Genomic DNA, 19,980 nt, shown 5'->3' on the forward strand with positions numbered 1-19,980 from the left:
TACGAGTATACGAAAGGGGATGATAAATGTAATGATCCATGAGTGATACAAATGCAAGATTATAAATTTTATCTATATGATTTTGGAATATCCAAAATTCTGTAACTTTTGACTCTGTTAAACTCGAGAAAAATAAACGATATAAATAATAAAAAAATTCATAAGTACGAGTATACGAAAGAGAATGATAAATGTAATGATGAGTGATACGAGTTGAGGATTAAGAAGCGATAAGAGAACTTGATTATCCCATTCTCATGAATCATAAGGATATCGGGCAACTTTTTTACGAGCTTAAACTCGTAGAAACTTACGAATTCATGATCTGAAAAGGAAGGAATATATAATTTGATAAAGTAATAACAATTAAACTTGTTCTAAAAATTCGGTTCGCTCGATTACATCGTCGAACGATGATGCGAAAATTATCCATCCAAGGAAAGATAGAAAAAGAAAGGTAAAAATTGCGCGCAAGGAATATAATGCACGTACGTTCCCCGTAGACAATAATTTCGCACGATTATGCAGCTCGACACATCCTCGTCTCACGGTTCCGTGGGCGACCTCAGGTGAAATCTGATTAATCTCCACCTTTCCTCTCCGATCTTGTTCTTCCTCACGACCCTCTTCGACCCAGTTACACGCGAGCTCGTGATTCATCTCAGAATCGAAATCCCTCGTTTTCAAGTCTCGACACTTCGACGCGTTAATACTCTCTCTAGCAGTGATATTATTCTTTCTCTTTTATCCCGGGGAGAAATTCATTTTTTTTCTTCTTCCTTTTTCGATCGGTGGTCGCTTGATTGCTCGATCGAGCGCGGGGCCGATAATCGAATACACACGTTCGGATTTGCATATATTTTTTACGCGATAAGCAAATATTTTTTCTCCCCCGTCGGACAGAATTAGTCACGGTAAAGTTTTTTCAAATTTTTTTCCACGAGGAGTGAAATCAAAGTGAAGAGTGTTAAATTCCTTGTCGAATATCTCGTTGAGTTGAGAATTTTTCGAAAAATAAGTAAAGGATAAAAATGTATCTCGCATGATAATCGAGTATTTTAAGATCCGAGTTTATTAAAATTTGTGTAAAAATACAATGTATCTTTTACTTTTGAAAACAAAAATGTATATTATTCGCGTATAGAAAATAAATTTCGAATATTAAATACACGCGTTGATTTTTACCACTCAGCTGTTTGATTATAACTGGAAGGTATCGAAGGCGTATAATGAAGGTCATTCAAGAACTCGGTTCCGCTCTCGTTTGCGACTCTCTTACGAGTCCTACTTAATAATCTTTCTCATAGAGTGAAAAGAGCCATTAATTACATACACGCGACCGTGGAATGAGACGCGTGAACGTGTCAATTATCCGGGAACTTTGTAATAACAATGGTCGCGAGGGGAAGCTCGCCGTTGCGAGAAATTTATGCACATTACGTTGCAACGTGGTGAAATGCAGCTTTGTTGCATCGAGTTTTTTTTCACAATGTTCGAGAGAGAGAGAGAAAAATGAATGTTCAGAAAGCATAAATTCTTCTTGTTAATAAATATCCTTTTCAGAAAGCTTGCAAGGTACAAAGGAATTTTTTTCTTTCTTTTTTTTATTTCGCGTATATAACAACAAGATGCCCTGAATTTTAATTTTTACTCGAAATCGATGTAAATGACACTCCACGAATTATTTTTCAAGCATTCCAAGATTCATTAAAAATAGATTTTATAATAAATTGCAATTAGGTAAATTAATTACGCGATAAATGTAACGATATATATATTTTAAAAAATTCAAAGTGCGCAATACTAGAAAATTTCTACGATTTCTTGTCGAATGGAAACGAAAAAGGGATCTTGGGATCGAGAAATAATCGCTTCCGCGTTTCCCCGTGAAATGGGGGTGCGCGTTCCAAGTTTCTTAAAAGTGTTTAGAAATTCTGATTGCAACCCTTCGCGTATCCCCGCCGGGGAGAGGCCACTTTAAAGGCAATTTTCCTCCCCCTTCTCCTTTTTATACAAGCACGACTTTCCAAAAATCTTTGAACTTGCGAAAGTTCCGCGAATTTTGCTACAATTTTACCCCCATCGCTTTTCGGTTGGCCCCCGTTCGATAAACACTCGATAGAAGAAGTTCTCCATCCGATTCCTTCCCTCCGCATTCAAAAGATCCTCCTTGGGAAGATTTACATCCTGCACAAGAGCAATCCGTTTCTATTAAATTGGAGAACCGAGGAACAAAATGGCCATTGGAATAAAATGCACCTATCTTAACATCTTTCTAGCTAAGTATAATTATTTTTCGTTTCTTCCTTTTTATTTGCTTTTGCAAATAATCATCCAAATGTATGTTCTTACGTTTCAAGGAATTTTCCTTTTTCTTTTTATTTTTTGAAATTTATCAATCGAAACAATTTATAAAAATAGAGTAATATTTATTAACAAAATAATATCGATTTTTCTATCAAATTTTCCATGTATATGTATGTAAGAACGATTTCTAATTCTGTGGTATAAATCTTTTTCTTTTTTTTTTCTTTTAATATAAAACTTATAGGCACTTAAACACGTAGTTTCGTTGGTTCGTCTCGATTTACGAGCCGACATTTCTGCCTGGTCTGGCGACCGTGAAATATGCACGTTAAAATGAATCCTCTAAATAATTGAGTCGGGCAGAGCCGAATGAAAATTTCACGTGAACGGTGAAAGATATCCCGCGATTATCCGGAACCAGGCCGGAGAGAACTTTTCAATTTACGTTTATCTCGGATGGTATCGCGCATTATCATGGAAATTATTTTTCAACACGGCTTATATTTTATTTCGCCCGTTTTACCCTCCTCTCCCGATTTTTCTACCATTTATATTTTAATTCATTTATCGTTTCACTTTATCGTTTTCGCGAGAAGAGAAGATAATAATAATGATGATGATGATGATGATATCGTTTTTTTTTTTTTGGAAAAATTCGACATTTGCAATTTCCATTCAACGTCGTTCGTTATGATAAATAAAAAAAAAAAGTTCGTAGCTTGAGATGTTGCATAAGATGTTGAAACTTTGTGTAACTCATAAAAGCGTTCAGAGTTCAACTTTCGTTTCAGAAACTTGATTAATTATTTTCGCGATTGTCCCCTTAACTGGAAGTTATCCAAGTTTTCAACGAGATTTAGTCGATCAATGTTTAAAATCTGTTTCAATGTTAATCTCGCGCGCGAAATTTTTCTCCGAGATTCTCGTTTAATTAAAAGAGATTAGAGGAGATTACAAAATTTATATTTAATTTTCCCAATTATCGAAAATTCGAGCCTCGTAAAGCGTCGAGTTCCATTCTGAAAATCAATAATCTTTTACGTATATTAAAATTGCAAAAAAAATGACTCGATCAACTCTACTTTCCAAATTTATATACGCAAAAATTTATACTCCATTCTCTCGAAATTCTCTCTAGAATCTGAAGAAAAAAATAAAAATTCTTACTTTTCCAAAGAAACGAGAGACTTTCAACACCCTCTTCAATCGAAAAATCAAAAAATCCCTCTTTTCCCTTCAGAAATCATTCCCCCTTTCCACGACAAATTAAAAATTGAAAAAATCAAAAATCAAACGAACTGGTGGACTTTCAGAAAGAAAGTCAGAAAGAAAAGAAAAGGAACAGGAGACAAATCGTGCGAAAGAAATACACGAAATATTCGAGTGTGGCGGGATAAGGACAGAGTTGAGGATTCTGTTACTCGTCCATAAGTGCATTCTCTGTCCCCGCATCTGTTGCAGCCGGGTATCCCATCTTGAGGAGGAGCCTTTGACTTAAATCTCGTTCGGCTCTCGTAGAAATCGACTCCCTCTTGGTAACGTTACACGTTCTAAGCTCCAAGGGTTGCTCCATTCGAGACACATTCAAGGGATCCGCGGGGGGTTGGCTCTTGTATTTCGCAGGAATGGATTGTTCAACGTTCTCGAGTTTTTCGAGAGATCGATATTGGATAGGGGGCGAGTGTGAATTTCGATCAACGACCATTTTGCCAGCTTTGAACGAGGAGGAAGAGGAGGTTATATTGTGGATATTGTTCGATGTTGTATTGCGGTTATTAAATTGATATCGAGTGGATTGATCGCGAGGATGATAAATCGGAGGAGAAGAAGTGGATGAATTGGTGTAAAAATTGTGCGTGTGCTATTTTTCACAGTAAAAATAAAAGATGAAGGAAGACGAAAGAGGGAAGAATGTGGACGTTGAGAGATTTTAGTTTTAAATTTTTTATTCGTTTGATGGGATCTTGATTCGTATGAAAATGGAAGGAAGAAGAGGAGAAAATTTAGAAAATTTACAGGGTTACTACGAGACGTATCTTCACTGCTCTGTTTATCTTTCGTGAAAATTGTAATAAAAGTTTATGAGTACGTACAAAATTTTGTTTACCATTATTTGCATTAGCTAGCTTTTGTTTAACCGAAAGTGTATATATTTGTGTAGAACGTGGAATGGAAATATAAATTACATTCACGTAAAGAAGGGAAAAGAAGGTTCGTTACTTTATTTGTTAGCTCGTTTGAAAGGAGAAAAGAATGAAATTGTAACAAATCGTTGTTTCTTTCGATATTAATGATAGCAATCCGAGTATGTTCATTCGTATCCATTCATTTTCCAAGTACACTTGGAATCGGGAACAATGACACTAGCGTCGAATAGACATTCGTCGAAATCACTATACCCTCACTGGTTGCTACGTAACCAGAATATCCAAACAAATGTTATCGATTACAAGTAGTGGCTGGTTGAATAGCATGAATCAGACGTGCAGTACTCTTTCATTGATCAAACAATATACTTGGCCGATACAACGGGAAATATTTATGCAAAATATAATCGGAAATCGTTGAATGAAATGAAACGAAACGAAGAAATTTTCCAAAAAAATATAATAAATAAATTAAACTTTGCAAAGTTTTCGAATTTTATCAAGAAGAAAAATAGAGAAAGAAGAAACTTTAAAGAAAAATCGATCGTTTCAAAGTTTCAGATATATCCATCTCGCGATACACGGTAATAGAAACGAAAACACACGTCCCATTTCCACGAAACTCCATCTATAATCAGATCCACTTTAAAACCCGCCCAAAACCCTTCCCCTTCGAAAAATCACGAATCGCTATAGAAAACTTTCAAGCCTCGAATAAGAGAAAAAACAAAGAAGCACGAAACAAGGATCGACGAAAAACCGATGGTCCACGCATCATTCGTCGTCCATAGATGCAATTTAAAAGCGTGGCAATCAAAATTCACTCGGTCGAAGTGAAAAACTCGAGCCAGAAACAACCTCGTTCGATTCCCAATTTTCCCCAATTTCGAAACTCGATCTTTCCTTTCGTCCATCCACGTCCAGTATTCTAAAACGAACAACGTACAAGGAGGAAAATTCGACGAGGCGCAATTAAGGGAGGATCAGATATATTTCAACGTGGACGGAATCCTCGACTCGTTACCGCAATTACGCCATTCCTGGCCAACCGTCCATATATCCGCGCATTGTGTCCCTCTTAGACAGATGGATGGAGACCCATCTGTTTTTGGATCGCCGCTTTGGACGATGCCTCTTTCTCTGTCCAGTTGTTTCCAATTACGGAAAGATGCGTGCACGAAGGGAAAATTGGAGGATTCGATTCGCGAGAAAATAGATGGAGTATCGAGAGAGATTGAGTGTCTTGTCGTGTACTAAGTTTAAAATTTAATAATGATAGAGAGAGAGAGGAAATTTACTGAGATATTTTCTTTATAAAAAAAAAAAATTTCGAAGAAGTTGATCGAATGGAATTTTTTCTAGAAATTTTTCTTATTTGTAGAAAATTGAATCTTCTCGCATTTAAGCGGTATAGGATTCTTGAGACAAGAGGAGAACATTGTTTTCATTTTACAGAAGATACGGATTGAGAGAAAAATTTTTCCCCATCGAGGGAGGAAGTCTCATAAAAGATTACCACTTCGCTTAAAATCCCGATACTTCTCCCTCTGTTTGTACAACTTCCGCTCGCAATAAACAGAATCACATCTATCAAATGTTGCACGGTACGAAGTAAGAAGTGAAAAAAAAAAAAGGAAGAAAAACGAGCAACGTAAATGAAATATAAAAATAATCTCGCTCTAAAATTGATCGATCGCAATGTAATAATATTTCAAAATATTTTTGAAGATATTTTAAAACATAATTTATATCTTATGCCCTAAATAATAAATAATTCTTTCTTATTATATCGACACGTTGATATTTTATACGCAAAAATCGTTTGGCCAACGAATATAAAATAAATTGTTTAATAAATGCTCGTGACATCTTTGACGAAAAGTTAAAAAGAAAAAAAGAAAAATTTAATCAAGCATTCTTAATATAATTCTTAATATAAAATAGTCGCATCCCTATGGAAGAAAGAAACCCTGTGGAAGATTGCGCTCGATATTCGATCTTTGCTTACATCGATCGATATCACTGTCCAATCCTTTCCATTCGAAGCTTAACTTATATATCGGAAAGTGTAATAGAAAATGAGTTCGTTAGAGGCGATTAGGGATGAATTTTCGTGGAATGGAGATCGGGAGGACAAAGGAAATGGTGGATAGTGGAAGTGAAGAATTGAGTGGAAGAGGATTATTGAATGAAAGGGAAGGATGGGTTGGAAGAGTGAAGGAATTGGAAAAGTGATAGGTATAAAGGTCGAAGGTTAAACGTTGGCGATAGAAAAGACTTATTGGAACCATGGTATTTTCTCAAAGATGGAATGAATTTTGTTAAATTTCTTCGGAACAAAGTAAAATTATCCTCGAAAATTTCTTTCAAATTGATTAAAAAATAAAACGATTTAATATTTCGAGTAAGATTTAAATATCAAAAGCAGGAATAATTAGAACAAATTGAAGAGTGCAAGTGCAGAATGCATGGAAAGAAAATTGGAATTGGAATAACCGGGGATTAAAATTACATTTTTTTCTTCTTTCCCCCCCAAGGAGAAAACAAATGTTACCGAAGTGTTTCTAAGATGAAATTCTTCCCGTCGTCTAATGTTGCAGAAAGAACAAATGGAAACGAGAAAGAATACGCAAGAAAATAGGTGTAGGCGAGGCGAGTGAAGGAAACAAAAGGAAGTTGTGAAAAAAGAGAGAGAAAGAGAGAGAAAGAATAAAAGAAGGATTAAATGACTAGGGAAGAAAGGGTGAAACGATAGGAGCAGGAAGCGGGGGGGAGCGAGAGAAAAAATGTAGAATGATGTGAAGATGGCAAAAAGCAAGTAAGAAAGAGTGAGTCATTTGTTCGGCTTTATATCTGGCTGTATCGTGTTTGTGTGTATACGAGTGTAAGAGATCTCGAAGATTGAAATATCGATGTTGAACGGTGAGATCGCTCGGAGAAATAAATTCGAGACCTGCTATTATTTACTAAAAAGCGTACGTCGAAATAAATGTACAGATATTTTTCTCCCCGTGGGGAGAGAATTCATTGTTCGCGTCAAATATTGTTGGATAAAGAAAAGTGAGTATATTAAAATGGGGACAACTACAATTTACCGAGGAGAAAGAAAGAAATGAATAAATATTATTTTTACATCGAAAACGAATTCTCTGCTCGAATAAAAAAAATTATTATTAAATTACAAAGAATAGAATTTCGATTGTAAAATTATATTGCTTCCATTCCAATATTATAAAATTTTATGTATTAAATTATTCCAATATCTCTAGTTTTATATATATTTTTTATTAATTATTACAAGATGAATTATCTAATGAACTGGTTTCGAGAGATCGTCGAAAAAGAAATGAAAGAAATTTTTTCCTCTTCCAGTATAATTCTTCGTATCAACAACAATTTATTCAATCCAAAAGTGTGATTTCCAAAAATAGAACGTTTTAAAAACGGAAAGATTGTAATAAAAATCACGCAAACATTTACACTTAAATTCGCGCGCGACTATTTGCTCGTATAAACAGCTGGGAAAAACTCGAAATAACTTTGCAACTTCTCGAAAGTTAGCAGCGTACACTTGTCAAGCAACAAACCGGCAAAAATTGCTCGAGGGAGGGAAAAATAGTTGGAGGGGAAAAAAAAAGGAGGATAAAAATGTTGGGGGAACGGTTTACCCTTCTCTCTCACCCCCTTCCCTCCCTCTTCGGCTGAATTTTTCATTTACACTCGCTACTCAATTACGCGGAGGATTTATCGCGTTAAAGCATATTTTGCAGCGGACAGGGCGAACTGCACCGAGGCCAACTGCAGGATAAGCTTTGGCTAAATAATTGCACCGTGTCGCGACGCACCTCTGGAACACTTCTCGAGTCCTTTCTTTCTTTCGTTCCACCCAACCTCCTCTCCAACCCTTTCAAACATCGTGGAAAGGGTTTAAGCGTCTCCTCCTTTCCTCCTCTCGCGCTGCTTCAGTTTATGCCTCGTCTTTCGAGCTGGTCTTTTAATTTAATTACGAGCAGAATCATCTGTACGTGATAGCCCAAGGAGGCAGAAAACTGGTGAAGAAAATTCGAATATTCTTGCGTATTCGTTCCAAGAATTTCGCGTTGGAAATCGTAATCCCTAAGATTGGATCGAGGGATTTAAAGAAATTTAAGATATAATTTTATACGTGAATATTATTTTATTATTATTCGTTTAATTCTTGGACGATTTATTAATTCGATTTGGAAAAATGAATTGTTTAACGTTAATGGAAATGAAATAATAAATTCGTCAGGAACGGAGTTTCCCCGATGATGCTTCTCGTCTATTGATCGATGCTGATACGAAGTGGTCCATCATTTATGATAACATTTCACGTTATGGGGATAGTTCGCGATTTGATTTAGATCGATCAGGTTTCAGGGTGATAACTTGGATATTAACGAGCGAACGTTTCGTTTTAATTCGTAATTTTTATTTTGATAAACAATTATTGTTTAAAATAAAATGAGTAAACGTTATAAGAATTATAATACATATTCTCATTAACATTTTCTTTTAATTTTTAACGATTATTCCCTGTAACTCTTTAATTGATGCAAAAATATTATATTGCATCAATTTCAATGGAAAAAATTCAATAGAGCATTAAGAGGATGTACACAGAAGGCACGTGTCAATTTTATCATCCCTCTTTAACGCTAAGTTTTAACGACACGTAGATTTATACTAACAAATTTACACGTGACACAATTCTCGACAACAACTTGTTATCTAGTTCGCGCGTTTAAAAAAAAAAAAAGAATAAAATAAACATGAAGGATGTTAAAAGTGCGATGGACACTCGCGTTATCTGTCAGATCCACGTTCTAATACTAATATCCAATTTTTTTATTTTAAACGACGAAGATGCGACGAAGAATTATTATAAAAAAAAAAAAGTTGTTGAATAGAGAACGCGTTTAAAATTGTATTCTCTTCATCAACAAGCAAAATGTGTAAAATAATATAGAAAGTTAAATTATTCTCCTGAACAAAATTTCTCATATTTCAAGTTTAACGATAAACAACACATAGGATCATCAATATTACAATTTTTTCCATTCTAAAATATTCACTTTTAGATGAAAATTTCTGTATTCTCTTTGCAAGTGTAGAATTTAAAAAGTAGAGAAAGATATTATGCTATGCTAATCTAATTTTATAAAATATAAAATATTACACTGAAAGGAAATTTATTTGAATAATTCTCTTTATTAATCTGAATCTTATATAATATTATATTATATCATTCTAATTATGTTAAATATACAATCATTAATTCTACAAAGTATAATATTTGCCCAATTACCTTAAGAAATTTATTTAAATAATCAAATGAAATCATATTAGTTCAAAATTTTCCAATGATAAAACATCAAAATTCGAATTTCTCTCTGGCAGAGGATGAAAACGAGAAATTCCATAATTCTCAAAAATAGAATTAACCTCTGCACCGAGTAAAGTTTTATAAATGGAGGGAATGGAATCGAAGGAGAGATCCTCGAGATAGATGGAAAGAGATGAGAGGGCCGGCGTCACCTCTCCTCGACTCGTTTTTCGGCGTGCGATCAAAACCTGTACGGTTACCGAAATGCCGCCGATGGAGAATGCGCTCCTTAGGACCGCGGGTTATTTTAAGAGAACTGGTTTGGTCGCCGTGCTATATTTACTTTTCTCCGCCACGCCAAAGTCATTGACAGCAGCATGGTCCTCTTGCGCGGTCCTCGCCATCCTCGTCCTTCGAATTCGTCTCTAACATTCGCCCCTCATCCCACTCCTCTCGAAATTTTACCCCTCCAACGCGTCTATCGCCAATCTTTCGATAATTCTCAGGCTTGAGAATTCGAAGATGGAGCGGAAGAACAAGAAAGAGTAATTTTTTAAGAATTAAGAGGACGTTGAACGATAGATCGAAGAGAATGGAGATTTTTAAACTCGAATTCGATTCTTCATTCTTGCGAGAAGCCATGCACGGGTTGGATACTTGCGGGGTTTTAACCGTGTTCGATTGTATTGTAGATGCAGATTCGCTTCGTTATTTTATTCGTTGGCCATTGTTGGATAGATAGAAAAAATAATATTATTAGTTTTGGAGATAGCGTTATGAGATTGAATCATTTGATGATAACTTTGAAAGCAACCTGTTTCTCCATTTTCCCTTTCGAGAGAGATTTTGATTAATAATTTTTTTTTTAAGTGATCGTTTCTTACATTTTTCGTGGATTTATTTTACACCTCGCGTAACGAGATGAATTCGTTTTGGAGATAAAACGAGAGATCCGAAGAAGAGGCAACGTTAATTTTATCTAAACCGAATTGCTTTAACCGGGGTACTTTAAATTCCAGGTCAACAGGGTAAAACTGTCTTTGTTATTTTCGTGAACGTTTATTCTCGCTTTGCCAGATATTTTTAGCCGTGACTCCGCGCTAAACACCATGCAACTTACTGCATAGCCTGTCATAGCCTTGTGCATCCGGAATATTGTTCCGTCCGAATTTATACGAAATTAATGCCACCTTGCCGAGCCCCGAGAACCAGAAATTCGAGACTTTATAACGCGAGTTAACCGGAGTCGTTGTAAAAAATTTCTCCGACTACGTATATTTAAAGCTTAAAGCTCTCGTTATATACGTGTCTTGGGCCGAGATAAATTTCTTTCACGAGGGGGGAGGGGAAAGGAATAAACCAGATCGAAAAATAAAAATAAAAATTTGGGGGAGGGAGAAAAATATATATAATAATCATCGATATTATTTTAACGTTTCTTTCGTTGCAGGTAATATTTCAACTATAAACGAGCTGCAAAATATAACATCTTATCGTAAGTACCTGAGAGTAGTAATCTCGCAATCAGTTTAGAGATTTTTTTAATTTCACGCTAAATTAAAATTCCCATTTTATCTGGCCCGATTTTCTGTTAAATTAAATAACATGATAAATCCAAATATTGTATTTCTATAACGCATCTATATATATATCAATCGAATAATAATTCTTCTTTTAATTATAATTCAAACTCTCGTAACGCAAAATATTACAAAATTGGAAATACATTACATTTTCTATCGAAACGAAACACACTGTTGTCAAAATCGGGACGAACATATTTCCGCTCGAATAGGTTGATCGAACTCGAAATATTCCAAATATCCACCTTTTCGATTTCGAAAATATCGATCGAAATCGAATTCGTCGGCTGAAAATCGGCGATTTGGCAATTTTACTTTGGCAACGTCGGTCGATTGAAATAATTGGCGAAATAATTCGACTCCGTCGAGCAGCAACCAGCCGCGTAGTAGTTGGAGAGCGGCGCGGATATTTAGTTATTACGTTAGAATCCGGGCTTCGCCACGTAGTTTAAACTGTCAACGCAAGGCTTCCTCGGGGAATTCGCCGATTAAGTCGGTAATGAGCGAGATGTGTGTCACGTTAAACTCACGGATATCTCCGCTCACGTCTCTCGAAAATGAATTCCTATCCGGTGATACGCGGGGAGGAATTTAAGCGGGATAAATCGCGATTAATATAGGATCTAATTAATATTTGCATCAAGATGTTTGCGCTGGATCGTTCGTCACTCGCGGCGATATCTCGCCGACTTTCAGATATTTTATCGATCTTCTCGAGCGAGACTTCTCGAGGCGCTTCGAAATGCTCGTTGTTCAACACCCGCTCAACTTTCCATCCTAAGCGTTCGATCGCGATCCAGTTTTGTCTCTCCCTCCCTTCCCTTCCCTTCTTGTCTCGTTTCTCGCGCTACGAATAACGGATGGAAAAATTTATATGCTTTTATGCTTCTCGACCTCGAAGGAGATAACTTGGCGATTTAATATCTGTTCCAGTAACTTTTTCTTTTGTGAAACTCTTAATCGCGTTTTAATATCAACGTAGAGAGAGTGTTTTCTCGTTATATTAATTTGGTTAACACGACTTCCCTCGATATATTTTAATTTTATCATCGCGTGTTTAAATATGTATTACATATGTAATATGAATATACATATCGATTTAATCGTGTATATATCAACCGTGTTAATATATTTATGAAATTTAAGGAGGGTTAATTATACTATCGTTGAAACTCAATTTCATCAATTGGATCAATAATTTTTTTAATTTTTATTATTTTAGAAAGATTAATTTCTAAACGATATTATTTAAATTTAATCAATCATCCCATTGAATGATCATTCGCATTTAGAAATTTCTTTATTAATTGAAAATTTTAATTTAAAGAATAGAGTGTTGAATTTAAGCTTCAAATATAAAATTAATTTACTTTTATTAAAATATTATTTAACAAAATAGTGCGAAACAAAAATTGATGTATCTCGTTCCGTCCAATGCAAATTTAAATTGTTTGATATATTAAATAAGATATCCATAAATTTTCTTTAAACTTTTCAACAATCTCTCATCTATTTTGCCGATAAATATCTTAATTCTTACAAACGATGCGAAACGTAGATTGATTCGAGAGAAAATCATCAGGAAAGGGAAAATTCGAATCCATTCCTTCCTCTCGCTCGATATCTCATTACGAGGATAAAACGATTATCGATGCAACGTCGTTTGAATCTCGCGCCGCCCGAAGGCACGTACCGACAATGCGCATGGCACAGTAATTTATGTATCGAGCTCGTGACGGTCTAGTTTCACCATTATTACGTTCCTGTATTTTTCCCGTATCCTTTCCTTTCCTTTCCTCTCGTCTTGCCGCATTCTGCAACGATTTCAACGTCACGCTATTTGACATGACGATTTTATTGTTCGAAGACAATGGAATTTATATTCAAAGTGAATTAATGGATGGAATATTGCCATTTCTGTTAAATGGACTGCTCTCCGCCATGCTCTATTTCTAGGAGAATATAGTTAAAACGAATATTCCTCGATAGCTTCTTTTCAAATTTTTTGCAGAAATTGTTTTATAAATTATACACACAAGAGCAACATACTTATAATATAATAATTCAGAATACAATAAATAAATCGTTTCTTTTTCTTCTTCTCTTTTGTTCGCGAATTAGAAATTCTTTCGAAAATCGAACGAAGAGATTTCTAATCAAACTTAAGATCAAAAAAAAAAAAAAGAGAGAAAAAAGTTGGAAACTCTCTCTTCCACTTTCTACCCATTTTATACCTTAATTAATTCAATTGTCGAGGCACGCACGTTTCCAAATCATTTCGTTTAATTATCGAAGATCGAAATTCAACGTGCAACTGCAACATCGTTTCCACGAAACACAATACGGTTGAACGTATTTCTGGTATGTCTCGCCGTTCTTCCGGAACACTTTGAGGCTCGCTGCGACGCACGTGTACGCGCGCTTACGATTCACATGGGTTCCAACCAAGTGAATCTCGAGTCGAGATAATGCTCGATTACACGGAACCGTTTGAGACCGTGTTCCCGTGACGAGTAGATAGAACCGTATACGAGGAAATTTGGAGGAAGCGCAGCTGTCGAACCCGTTCCTGTTTCCAATTTTAAGCGAAACATCTAATTGCGAATAACGAACTGTGTTATCGAGGAGCAGAAATTTTGGAAATGTAAGAATAATTTCTGGAATCTTTGCATGATCGTTAATGAGTGCATTTCTTTTTTTTTTAATTTTGCAATGCTCTTCCTTGATTCAATTGTTGGAAAAGTGTCGTGAATATCTTTTTTTAAGGGAAGGGGGGAGAAAGTTTTAAATCGTCATCGACAAAATTTCGATTATAAATTGTTTCTTAAGAAAATATTGCGACGAGAAAGATATTATCGATCTGTCGCGACAAGAGAATTGATTGAAATCTCGCCGATACAGAAAGAAAGTTTACCATGAGATTTGTAATAATTAGACGATGAGTCAAAGATTATTCAGTCGTAGTTGAAAATGAAATAATATAAAGGATTAGAGGCGCTGCTAATTAATTGGGAAAAGAATAATCAGAAAAAAAAAAGAACGTATCGGGATAATAATTAATTATTATATTCTCTAGATGGAATCAAATTACATCGAGTGAAATTACTGTTTGATTCGAGGAGCGCGGTTAATTAACTGTCCAGAGAAAAGATTTTTAATTACCGCGATAAGGATTCAAAGACAAATAACGAATTTTCTGAATGTGAACGAGATTCGAGAGAAATACTCGAAAGAGTCTTTTTTCCTTTTTCCTTTTTCCTTTTTCTTTTTTTTTTTTTAAATTACAATAGAAAGTACAACTTAATTAGGAAAGAAAAAACGGTAACTTGGCACAAAGCAGCAGTGGCAGTAACGCGATTAATTAAACAGATCCAAATACGTTAGTCAGTTAATCTTGTTTTATTTATTAACCCTTTCCTTTAAGCATTCTTTAACATAATCCCGTATGCTTGGACTCATTTGAATCGCTGGAAATTTAAATGACCGAGTCTTAATTATATATTATTATCAAGTAGATTAATTACGAGATTATAACGAGACTCTTGACGTTCTGTCTCCAATATTCTTTCCTTTCTTAAATAAATATCGTTCGAATTGTTATCGAATAAAAAAAAAAATAGCTTTAAAACTATTACTTTCCAATACGATTCTTTGCAAAATGTATCTATAATAAAATTACCGAAGAAAAAAAGGAAAAAGGAATCGAAAGATCAACACTCTTTAAAAATAATAAAATTTAAATTCCAAAAGATCGCTCTTCCATTACACACTACTTCCATCACACTACTTTCATCGTTAATCTAAATTATTACCCACCATCATCATTATCATCATCATCATCATCATCATCATCATCATCATCGAAGTGGAGAAAGAACGGCAACCGACTCGGCGCATAGCTCAATCCCGAAGGAATTCGCGATCACGCGAGGAGCATTAGAAATAGACCTAACCAGCGCCGACAGGGGACCCCTGAAGAAGAAGAAGAAGAAGAAGAAGAAGACTGGAGCGAAGAGGAAGTATAATAATTGGATGTCAACAGGCGCGAGCGCGCGTAACATTGGCGCACGTACGATTCTGCTAACCCATGTCATTCCATCCATTCCAACTCCATCTTGCGTCTTCCACATTCTCTCCTCCTCCTCCTCCTCCTCCTCCTTTCTCCCTAAAAAGAGAACCTCTGCTCCTCCTCTCCTTCCTTTTCTTCTCTTTCTTCTTCTTCTTCTTCTTCCTGCTCTGCCTGGCTCTACCGCTGACAACCCGCCGCGTAAATAAAATAAGAGAGCTGTTGACAGTTAGCCTGGCCCCTAACTGCGCGTTACGCGCTTGTAGAATAAATTGATATGTCACCGGCAGAGTTAATAAAGTTAATCGGGGATGCAAAGTAAATTAACGGCACCCTGTCCTGGGAGGAGGGGAGGGAGAGGAAAGTTTAACGGAGGAGCGTGACGAAGGTCAGATCCCGAGTTGGGATCCAAGTTGGAGGATTCGAGGAATGGGATTCGAGGATAAGGGTGAAACAAATCGTATCGAAGGTGGAAAGTAGCGAGAAGATTGTTCGTTATCGAAAGAGTTGGAGAGTTATTTGTGAGGAATCGTGTCGCTTGAAGGATTATCGATATGTGGAAGAATAGTTGGACGAACGAGTGTTTGGAAGTATCGTTAGGAAAATGTTAAGGATTCTTTAACCCTATTCGCGTTATTTCCGGTAATTCAAGTTTTCGTTGACAGTATAGTGAAAATATTGCAAGAGTCTGCTATTTTCTTTCTTCAAATGTGTTTGGAGGATGTTTCATCGAGTTAGAAACGGACAAAATTATCGTTAGGAAAATGTTAAAGATTCTCTCTAACCCTATTCGCATCATTTTTCTACATTTCAGCATTCCGGTAATTCAAGTTTTCCTTGACAATACAAAGTGAAAATATTGCAAGAGTTTTTTTGCCATTTTCTTTCTTCAAATGTGTTTGGAGGATGTTTCATCGAATTAGAAACGGACAAAATTATCGTTAGGAAAATGTTAAGGATTCTTTAACCCTATTCGCGTTATTTCAACATTCCAGTAATTCAAGTTTTCGTTGACAGTATAGTGAAAATATTGCAAGAGTTTCTTTGCCATTTTCTTTCTCCAAATGTATTTGGAAGATGTTTCATCGAGTTAGAAATTATGGTTAGGAAAATGTTAAGGATTCTTTAACCCTATTCGCATCATTTCAACGTTCTAATAATTCAAGTTTTCGTTGACAGTATAGTGAAAATATTGCAAGAGTTTGCTATTTTCTTTCTTCAAATGTGTTTGGAGGATGTTTTATCGAGTTAGAAATTATCGTTAGGAAAATATTAAGGATTCTTTATCCTATTCGCGTCATTTCAACATTCCAGTAATTCAAATTTTCGTTGACAATATAGTGAAAATATTGCAAGAGTTTCTTTGCCATTTTCTTTCTTCAAATGTTAATCCTATGATAAACCAATCCTTCTCGAGTTCAGAACAATTCGGAAAAAAGTTATTCCGTTTTTTCACCATTGAAACTTATACTTTGTTCGTTGATTAGGGCCATCGTCTGGTCGCGTTGAGCAAAAATGAGGCGGAAAATGAATAGTTCCCGCCGTCCCGGGGGAGTAATCCCGATTATTTAATGGGTCAAGAGGGCCGGGCAACAAAGCAGACGGAAATTAGAGATATTCGTCAGCGGTCCGGGTGGTATTCGCGTGTTCATTTCCCCTTTGGCCGGGTTATTCGTCGCCCTCGGTCACACCCTCCACCTCCACCTCCACCTCCACCTCCCCTAGCGCGGATGGCCAGGCACTCGGCCAACTTGATTTTGATCTCCGACAGGAACACCCGTTCTTGTACACCGCGCTCGAGATCCGTCGCGCTCTCGTGACCGTTTGTCCTAGAATCGTGTCGTGCACAAGCCTCCTCTCATTGTTGGATCGCGTCGACACGTTTCCCTTTTGCCGCTCGCGTTGCGCATCTCTCTCGTCGATCGACAACTTTGATTCGAGGGAGGAATGGATCGAGAGAAGTTTCTTGCCCCGTTCCATTTCGAATCGAGGAAGTTAATGATTCTTCCTTCTTTCTTTCTTTCTTTCTTTTTTTTGTGAATACTGGAGAAGAAGAAGTTTTGATTTTGAGTAAAGTTTATTATATTAATTATCTTTCAAAATCTTTCCTCGTGTATATGTAATAAACATGTGTTTGCAGATGTTATCCTTTGTTAAAAAAAGAATTAAAAACAATTTGGATTAATTATTCCGATAAACTGGAAATGTTATCTTTGGAAAGATAAAAATTCAATCGAAACGCTTCGTCCAACACGGATACACAATATATATATCTTTCGAATTGTATGTTCAATCAAGCAGAAGAATTTGATTAAGAGGTAAGTAGCCGTTTATATAATTTGAAAAATTGCAAATTCTCATACATAAATTTCCATATAAATTATCCATCGGACGAATCTTTCTTAAAATAAACTTCTTCTTACCCAAGAATTATCTCCGTTCCATCCGTTAATGATAAAACGTGTCTTCGAGCGATCGAAGGTTTCGATATCTATCATTTCTCTGAAATGATCGTTGGCGTTATCTTATCCGGAAGAATAATATCGCGCGTGTCCACGAAATGCAACTTGTAATCCGGCCACTCGAAATCCCTGATGTGATGCAATAAACCGTCCACGACGGTTGCTCGGACGTCGGTGATTCGTGCGATCGTCTCACGTTCGCGAACGTTACTCGAGCGTCTGCTAATTCGGTCGAGAGAGAGAGAGAGAGAGAGACATCATTTCCAAATAGTTTTCGCGGGAGGACGAGCGCGCCATTTATTTCGGAACGAAACGGGCGAAAGTTGGAAAGCGTTAAATTTCGAGCCCGTGGGACGCTTTAAATCTTTACTCGAGCTTGCAAAGCTTGTTTCATTTATCAAGAACAGGATGTTGTTTGCGCGCAAACCAATATGGCGGCGCAAATATGCGCTTCTTAGGGCGCCGTATTGCTTCGATAAATTATTTCGATTTTTTCCTTCTTCTTTTTGGATGAGTCAGTAATGGAAAATAATGGGGATCAAGTGATGGGGAAAGTTCATTTCGTTGAAAGTTTTGGTATCTGGAAATCTTTTAATTTTGCAATTTTTCTCGATCCTAGAGGAGGATGAAATAACTTAAATATTTTGCGTGGAAAATGGCCATATATCGTTTAATTTCTTTCCTTTTTTTTTTTTTATGAGTCAGTAATGGAAAATAATGGAGATTAATCGATGAAAAAAGTTAATTTTGTTTGAAATTTTAGAGGGAACCTTTTAAGTCGTAATTTTGCCATATTTGATCCTCGAAGAAGATAAAATTTTTACGTGGAGAAATGATCGTACATTGATAAATTTAATTTTTTGTTTTTCTTTTTTGATAAATCGATAATGGTGGAGATAATGGGAATTAAAGAAGTTCACTTTATCGTTTTGCTGGTTCGTTTGAACTTTTAAGAAATCTTTCAAGTCGTAGTCTTTTAATTCTCGAAGAGGATGTAATAGGAATTTTTCTATATTTGTAAAAATGTTAATTGTATAGAATAATTTACAATTAATATTTATGTACAGTTTCAATCGATCTACTTTCGCTTTTCAATTTCTGAGAATTATCAATATGTTATTCGCTCGAGTACCATAAATATGCAAATGGAATTTAAGTACTTTTGACGATTAATAATTAAATATGCAAATATATTCATAGTCAACGGGAGTACGCGTATAATTATATCTGCATTTATTTAACATTGATGCGAGCACGACACAAATATATATTTATCGAATAATTTCCTTTTCTTTTGGTAAATATGTACACATATACGTGTATATTTAAAATATCTTTGACATTATAATTAAATAAACATAGCACACGTTCGATAAAATGGACAAGAAAGAACTCGTTTAAAAAAACTTTGATTGCTCGATGCAAACTTGTTACTTTTCTGGAAACAGAATTCGATATCATTTCCGATAATTGGAATCTATCTAATCTGTAAAAGAAAAATATTTTCTTTTTTTTTTTAATTTATGAAAAATAAAATTGATAGAAAAGAATAATTTAAAAAAAAAAAAAAAGATTGATAGTTCGTGTGATTCAAGGTTTCGCGTATGAAAGGGAACAAAAACAGAGTTTTTTTTTTTTTTTTTTTTTCGGTGAAATGTGCAAGAGGTCAGGGCGACACTATTTTTAGGCGACCTTCGTCACTCGGAAAACCTTCAAGGAAGACCTCGCAACCTTCGCCAAGGTTTAAAAGATGTATGATACATTCTCCGTGATATCGAACAGTTTTTCGTCTTTCCACGCCTCTGCTCTCTATTTAAAGGTTAAAAAAATATTTTCAACGATATCAAGTTTTTCACAGAGCTTTCATTTTAATCGTTATTGACAATTTATACGATCGCTCAAACTCGTTTCAACTAAAAATCACGTCAGTCGTTTGGATATCGTTTTTTTCTTTCCTTTTTTTTTTTTTTTTCTTCACAAATTGTACATTAATTTTACACTTGTCATCTTGTTAGAACAAAGTTCAAATTGAAGTTCTTCCCACTTATTTCGAACAATTTCCTTGCCA

General features: G+C 35.6%; 1 protein-coding gene across 2 annotated transcripts in view; it reads left to right on the forward strand.

The window, feature by feature from the left end:
• LOC100578579 overlaps positions 1-19,980 on the forward strand; it is a 151,832-nt gene that overhangs the window by 58,921 nt on the left and 72,931 nt on the right. Inside the window, exon 2 of one of the 2 annotated variants that reach the window (XM_026440188.1) lies at positions 11,252-11,296. The exons of the other annotated variant lie outside the window; for it this stretch is intronic. Coding sequence (XP_026295973.1) covers positions 11,252-11,296 — 45 coding nt within the window. The remainder of the gene's footprint in view (positions 1-11,251; positions 11,297-19,980) is intronic. 2 annotated transcript variants of the gene reach the window in all.

Source organism: Apis mellifera, linkage group LG4, assembly GCF_003254395.2.
Source record: "Apis mellifera strain DH4 linkage group LG4, Amel_HAv3.1, whole genome shotgun sequence".
NCBI lineage: Eukaryota > Metazoa > Arthropoda > Insecta > Hymenoptera > Apidae > Apis > Apis mellifera.